The following is a 7913-nucleotide window of genomic DNA, read 5'->3' on the forward strand; positions in this document are numbered from 1 at the left end:
TTCGTCTCATGTCCAACAGTGTGTCCTGCATGGTTCGTCTCATGTCCCAAACAGTGTCCTGTGCATGGTTCGTCTCATGTCCAACAGTGTGTCCTGCATGGTTCGTCTCATGTCCAACAATGTGTCCAGCATGGTTCGTGTCATGTCCAACAATGTGTCCTGCATGGTTTGTCTCCCCAGTAACGGCCCCAAAGGACTCTGGGAAGGTGTAGGAATATGCAGGACGCCGGTCCTCACCGGCAGAGCCGGGGACGCAGCTTTCTGTCCGACGTCGTGGAACGGGACTGTACGTCTTGGCTCAGAGCTACGCTCCCATACGCCACCAGGACAGAGCCAGGGGACGTGTCTCCTGGATGTCCACGTCAGACAATGGCTTAAGGGACAAAAAGGGCGTTTCCAAACAAAGTATCATTTTAACTTCTGTGCTGTCGGGCAAAAAGCAAAAAGTCAGACGAGGCGTTTCAGAAGCGACGCGGTTACTGCAACTGTTGAGTTTTACAACGCACCTGTCTAAGCTGCACTTATTAAACAAGATGAATCATAACCGTCCATGAAGAAGACACTCGGGTTATTTAGCCATGGTTCAGAAGGACCTGCGCGTGTGTGCAGCTTCCTTGTTGCAGTACCAGACTGAGCCAGCAGGTGGTGCTCACAGGACGGAGCTCGCAGATCTTCATGAAGCTTCACGGACTCGTGGTCACAACCATCGCACCTTCAAAATGACCAGAACCATCTAAACATCACCACCGGACAGAACGGTGCCAAACACGGCACTGAAATCATTGATCAGTAAAACCCAGTCTCACCAGGTCATGTGACCAGAAGTCAAATGCATCGGTAGAATACGGTAAATTAAATTCATCACGGCTCGTATCAGGACTCCCCCTTTCTGGCATTTACAATAATTATTACATTTGGAAAAAACTAACATGATAATTAGAAATAAAATTAATAATAACATCATTATCAAAGTCCCATTTAAAATTGACAGTATTAAAATTCATATAATTAAATGTAATGTTTGGTGAAGTTACTGATGAGAAGCTGACATGGAAATCTCATGTAAATTACTTAAGAATAAAAATGGTAAAATAAATTACATTACTGTATAAAGTAAGCGTTGTTAATGACAAAGCTTTATATTTATTGTACAACGTCACGACTGTTCCATATTAATCTGTTGGACTCAAGTTTGGGGAAAAGCATGCAAAACTATTTAACACTATTTTACAAAAAAGAGCCATAATTAGAATTATTAGTAGGAAGTGCTGTGGTGACCAACAAATATATTGTTTCATCGGTTTAAATTATTACAATTTGATGATTTGGCTGAATATAGTATTTTACAAGTCATGTATAAATCTCATAAAAATATTAGCCCAAATAGATTAATTTAAAATGTGTTAAGAGTTATGTAAATGTTTGTAAAACCTCATTTAGAACTGGTGTGAAGGAGCTGACTCAATATCTCCATAAACATGTATAAAACTATTTATACGTTTAAAAAGATGAACAAGTTAAAATAGTTATTAAACTATGACTCCAAGTGAAGGATGTGATGATTTATGTTGTTTTAAATAAGAGGAAGATACAGGAATTTTCTTCTTGCACCCTTTCCATCCATCATCTTTACCCGCTTATTCCATTTTGGGTCACGGGGGTCGCCGGTGTCCATGTCCATCAATCACTGTGTGAGGGGCGGGGGACACCTGGACAGGTCTCCAGTCCATCACAGGGACACAGAGAGACAAACGAGACAAACAACCATTCACTCTCTCATTCACACCTAGAGACAATTTAGAGTTACCAATCAGTCTAACATGCATGTTTTTGGTCTGTGGGAGGAAACTGGAGCACCCGGAGAAAACCCACGCATGCACGGAGAGAACATGCAAACTCCACCCAGAAAGACCCCTGGACCGGGGTTTGAACCAGGGACCTGCTCGCTGAGAGGCAGCAGCTCTACCAACTGAACCACCGTGCTGCCTGCACCGTTTTTATTTAGTGTTTTTTTCTTTAATGATTTTTTTGCTTCTTTTAAATGAAAAATTAAAAAATAATAATAATAAATATATATATATTTTTTTATGTAAGAAGTTCCACAGAGCTGGTTTTAGGACTCGCAGAGTTCTAAATAAGTTTCAGAGTAGGAGCTGGACTCATTTCCAGCATCAACACAAAGATGATGTGCAGTGAAAATGTTTAGTGATGATGAAACGTTTTACCAGCACTGGTGTCAGAACTAGGCCTGTCGTCACAATCAATCAATCAATCAATCAATCAATCGCGTGATAAATGAAACTAATCGACCTCTTCATGTATCAGCTTTATCGCTTCTTCATGTCTCTCTACTGAAGACACTGGACGACAAAAGGCTCAACTCCGGTTCTTCACAGACTCCTCCCTTTCTCTTTAAAATCGTCTAAAATCATGTTTTTGGATCGTTAAAAGCAGCTAAAGCTGAGAAGCGAAGCTACGAGCTAAGCTAACAGGCCGACCTCGAGGAAAAATCCTCCGTCTTGTCTGTTCCAAAGTTCACAGTTGAAACCTGTGACTTTGTGCAAAGTTGTTTTTCTCTGCAAAAAAAAGCCAAGAACTTGTTTACTGATTTTTAATTAAAAGCTTTGTGTGACAAATGCTAAAAAACTCAAACTGAGCGTCTGCCATTTTGAGAACTGATAAAGAAGAGACAGCCCATGTCACGTCAAGGGGCCTCCCTCCCATTTTTCTTACAGAGACACGCGGCTTGCTCCCTCACTATCCATCCTTCGGTTCAGTCCATCTGCCACCCGGTGGTCAAAAAAAAGTACTACATGCAAAACTAATTACACACATTCTTCTTTAATTTGACAACAATTACTAATTGTCAAATTTCAAACATTATTGTTTATTGCAATAATTTCTGAGACAATCACCCAGCAAAATTTGTTATTGTGACAAGCCTAGTCAGAAGCATTTGTGTGTGTGTGTGTGGGTGGGGGGGGGGGGGGGGGGGGCACACCTGGGTGGGGGGGTCTGGGGATCCCCTCCAGAAGATTTTGAATAAAGCATTATGGTGTATTTAAGGGGTTAAACATCTATGTTTACTCACATAAAATGTAACCTGACCAACAGCTCTCCTTGTGTGAATAGAGCACGCTCTGCTCACCTTGAGCATCCCAACACCCCCACCTGGTCAACAACTGCTGGCACTAACGTAGTGCTAAGCTAGCACGCCACACAGAGGCGTGGTAAGGTCTTATTCATTTGAAACAATTAAGGTTTCTTTTGACTTTTTTGGAAATGTTTATGGATTCTCAAATTTTAGCTGTGGATCTAAAAACAGCCCAAGATATTTGAATCCTGTTACATTTTTAATCATTTCATCCTGTAAATAAATTTGAAAATTTTGTTGTACATGTTTTCTAATGGAAAAGCACATTGACACTGTTTTACTTAAATTGATTACCAACTCATTATTGAATAACCAACAGTTCACTTCCTCCATACAGGCAGACAAGACATCTGTTGTAGTGTCTTAGCAGGTGCATAAAACACTGCATCATCTGCGTAAAGTTCACAATTTACACCATTGCATACAAGAGGTAGGTCATTTATAAAGAGACTGAATAACAGTGGCCCTAATATAGAGCCCTGTGGAAGTCCCCTTTTGATGTTTAAAAATGAAGATTTTCTTGAGCCACTAACACGTAGCTGCCCGTCTTGGAGATATGAAGTAAACCAGCCCACTGCTTCATCTGAAATTTTACAAGATGCCATTTTAGATAGCAGCCGACTATGACTCACTGTGTCCAACGTTTTTCTAAGGTCTAAAAATACTGCCGCAACCACCTTTCCCTGGTCAACAAACTTCTTTATATTTTCCACCAAGCAGCAGTAGGCGATCTCGGTAGAGTACCTGGATCTAAAACCAAACTAACGAGTGGAGGAGCCGACTAGCTTCCAAATAAGTCAGTTGTGTTACTGCTGTTCTTTCAATCACTTTTGATAATACAGGTAAGATCGATAAATATTCATAGAATCCTGTCTCCCCAGGTACAACTGCCTTTTTCCACCCTGAAGGAAATATGGAGGTACTAATTGATAAACTAAATGTGTCAATGGCTTAGAGTATTTGTATATTTCTTTAATTCAAATGATGCCTAGAATACTAATTGTGGCTTTTTAGACAGTTTTGTAATGATTTGTGCAGGTTTCTTTCATCAATTTGTCTAATCTAAAAATAATCTTGACACCTCCTGAGCAGAGTGATTATCAACCCGTGTTGAAATATGCGGTAAACAATGCCGTGAACTCTTCCACTGATCGTACAAAGTAAGAGTTGCATTCATTTGCCATGGTTAGTAATAATTGTACCATCTATAGGAAGTTCTTTAATACCTTTATTTTGACTCTGTGTTAAATTGTTCAAGTATTTCCAAAGCAGAGTGCCATCATCACCCCTTGGCCTCCACAAGTTGAACGTTCAACTACGTAAAGCTTCTTGTTGCAACCACCTTATTCCTCAAACTCTTGTACGACACGAGATCGGTAAGGAGCTTTGATTTGAACGCTCTCTTTAGAGCTGCATCTCCAGTTTTCATAAGTTTAATAATATCAGGACTTAACCACGGAGGTGTACTTCGTTGCGTTTTGCATTTGATTTCCTTTGTAAATGTTTGTTAGCCCTGTGATTGCTACCGTTACAGCGTCACAGCATCCATCCACACTCTTCATGGCCATTACTTGTTCCCAGTTTAGATTCCCAGTTTAGATTGTGTAACTCGTGTTCCAACTGCAGAAAGCTTGATTTAGGAAGAATAGATTTTACAGTGTTGATGCCGTCGAGTCTTCCAAACTATCAGTCTTTGTTCAGGAAGTCGCTCCGGTCGATCAGTTAACATCAAATCAGTAAGTGTATTAGTCTGCAGAGTAACTCTAGCAGGGCCTTTAGCAACTTGCTGATAATTTAATTTAGCCATTACTGTTTGTAGTTTTTGTTTGCCGCCTTTATCTAAGCAGTTGATATTAAAATCACAGTTTCTCTATAAACCTCAAGCTGTTTCACTACGTTACCTAGTTCATTATAAAATGGTGCATTATGTGGTGGGTTATAAAAAACAACAACACTGAAGTTCATTGACACAGATAAAGTGACTAAACTCAACCAAATGACATTTAAATGTATTCCCAATATATACCAGCACACCTGCTCCTCTGCCAGAACCTCGGTCCGACTGTGACGGCATGTAATCCCCGTCTAGCAACCAAAGTTAAGTTGCGGTGGACCAGCGGGCTGTGGCACCCTCGAGCTGGACATCCAGCCCCCGGACGGAGAGACTCAACCCTGAAGCAAAGGTTGAACTTTTTATTTCATACTTCTCTTCAAAGGTCAATGAGCTTCATTTCTCTGGGGGGCTGATGTGACGGTCGCTCCAGACGAGCTGGACCGAGGTCTAGGGATGCACCGATCCACTTTTTAAAATTACGATCTGATCCCGATCCCTAGAACTGAGTATCAGCTGATACCGATCCAGTTCAGATATCATGATCATCATTGATTTTACATGAGGCTGTAATAATCTCCTCTCAAGTACAATTTGTACAAATATATGCATGCATGTCCAAAAAGGCAACTTGAGGTAAGTTTTATTAATGTTGGATAAGTTTTAAAGTTAGAATTAAATCCTGCTAACACAAAACATGTTTCTTTTTATTCCTAGTTTTAAAGTGGATATTAAAGTGATTAATTTAAGTGATTGTTTAAAGTTATTTTATATTTTTTAAATAAGGGGCAGATATAAGAAATATTTTCTTCTTCCTGAACTCTTTTCATTCAATGTTTTCTTTTTGATGTTTAATTTCGTTTCATTTAAATGAATGAATAAATGAATAAAATTAAATGTTAAATGGCTTCAAACATCTGCTAAGTTCATGACATAAACCAACAGACATGTTCCTGTTTTTAGTATTTTACATCAATTTATAATGTAGCTGTTTTTGTTTTTAATATAATTTTCAAATCCTGTTTTTTTTATTTTTTATGATTGTTTACTGTTGTACTGATAAATATCTCTGGAGGGTAAACTAGATCTTGACTGCAAGTATCAAACTGAGAAATCCTTTGTTTTCTACAACTGATAGTGGTTGGTCATTAATTATGATGAAGTTTATCAACTTCTCTGTAAACATTAGAGCTCCGTGGTTTCAGCGACGTCTTCTTGTTCAGTCCGAAGCAGGCAGTCTGATCTGGGTCAGCCCCGCTCAGTCTGTCCCTCCTCAGAGACGGGCAGACTGAGCGGGGACAGAGTGGACGCAGCTGACCGGGGTCGCTTGTTTTGGGTTGACCAAAGAGCAGCGCCCCGCTGAAGCCCCGGAGCTCGAATGTCCAACATAAAACTAACTTTACCGTGGTTTAATGTGGTGCTGTGGCTCTGCAGACAGTGCACGTTGCTGTCTTGCTTTGTGGTGTTCAGTGTAAAATACTTCCACACAGCGACATGTTTAGATGAAAAGTTTGTTAGCTGTTAGCCACAGTGCTGCTGCTCAGTCCTCACGTTGTAGCTGCTGCAAACTATGAACTGGATTTCCTGAATGTGAGGAGGGTCTTATTACTCTGGGCTCATGAGACACGTTCAGGAAATCCATTCCATAGTTTGAAGCCAACATGAATCATGGATCGGAAATATCGGCAGGTGGATTGGAAAATCCGATACGTAAATTATGCTGGTATCAGAGGCTGATACTGGATCAAATCCATCCCTACCAAGGTCACACGCTGTAGAAAGCAGCAGCAATAGCCATGTTAACTATTACATGACACAATGGCATGCCATAGCTATCGAATGCCATCTAGCAGCTGAGAAATGGTCGTGTTGTCTATTTTCAGCCAGAATGAATGAAAAGTCATAACTCCAACACAAACCGTTTATAAATATGGAAAAATCCATAAATACGTTGCTTCGGCCTTAAGTGGCATGAAGTGAGACTAATAGGGTGAAATATATGGTACTTAGACAAGTGACTTGAGGAACGCAGTTTTTAAAAGGAAAGCGATGCCATCCACCTGACCCCCACTTGAACCCCCCCAGTCTACGATTCATGTAAATGACATTTTAGTATGAAATCCGTGAAGTTTGCAGGTACGGTATTTCTGAATTTGCATTAGTTTTTCTGAAGCAATCCTGTTTGAGACTTACATTTTTATAAAATGTTTAGTTTAGACGTCAACGTTTAAAGACGGGTTCAGGTTCAGGCCTGTGACCGTCTCCACGATCCTCCATCTACCTGCACCGGCCCAACTCAACGGACCCCTTCAGCTCCACGGGGGAGCCTTGGATGTTCTCCACCTGCCAGAGCCGGTTCTGGAGGACAGTCTGGGGCAGTTGCTGTGGTCTTTATCATCCTGCTGCTAACGGGACCTGCTAACGCTGCTAAGACCACGGCGCTAACAGTAGCATGGTGTCAGCCAGCAGGGCCACGCTGCTCTAGATGCATTTCTTTTACACTGTTGGCGCCTTGTTCATTTTTGCAGCATGTTTTGGGATTTCTCGTCTTGTTCTGGTGAGTGGAGCTGGTTCTTCTCACCCTCAACATTTCACTGCGTTGTTGACCTTGTGTTGATTTTGAAGGACAAAAGCCAAACCTGAAGCTGGAACGTTACTGAACGAGCGCAGGCATTGTTCCAAACACGGGTTGAAACTCACCTCCTGGGACGCTTCTGTCGGTTCTTCGTGCGACTTTTCCTGGTGGGTTTGGGAAGAATTCTCCTCTGAAACACATGGACAGGATTAGTGAACAACCGACAGCTGACCTCTGAAAACACTTCAGGGACAAATCTGAAGCAGTTTGAAAATGACAACAGTTCTATTTGGACATCAGATGAAACCCATGTCCAACAGTGTGTCCTGCATGGTTTGTCTCCCCAGTAACGG

The 7913-nt window shown here is 41.1% G+C and overlaps 1 protein-coding gene and 2 non-coding genes across 3 annotated transcripts in view; all 3 read right to left on the bottom strand.

Moving 5' to 3' along the window:
* rps7 (ribosomal protein S7) overlaps positions 1-7913 on the bottom strand; it is a gene marked incomplete in the record, with an annotated part of 12631 nt that overhangs the window by 231 nt on the left and 4487 nt on the right. Inside the window, 1 exon segment of the mRNA XM_037685684.1 lies at positions 7686-7750. Coding sequence (XP_037541612.1) covers positions 7686-7750 — 65 coding nt within the window.
* LOC119418778 lies at positions 151-366 on the bottom strand. Its single transcript, XR_005187220.1, has one exon. It is a non-coding gene; the product is annotated as a small nucleolar RNA SNORA73 family (small nucleolar RNA).
* The window catches only part of LOC119418781, a 148-nt gene continuing 128 nt past the window's right edge, over positions 7894-7913 (bottom strand). The window contains exon 1 of the small nucleolar RNA XR_005187222.1: positions 7894-7913. This exon is cut by the window's right edge and continues 128 nt beyond it. This is a non-coding gene — a small nucleolar RNA (small nucleolar RNA SNORA73 family).

This window comes from Nematolebias whitei, chromosome 12 (genome assembly GCF_014905685.2).
Source record: "Nematolebias whitei isolate Nwh7 chromosome 12, NemWhi1, whole genome shotgun sequence".
NCBI classification, from domain to species: domain Eukaryota; kingdom Metazoa; phylum Chordata; class Actinopteri; order Cyprinodontiformes; family Rivulidae; genus Nematolebias; species Nematolebias whitei.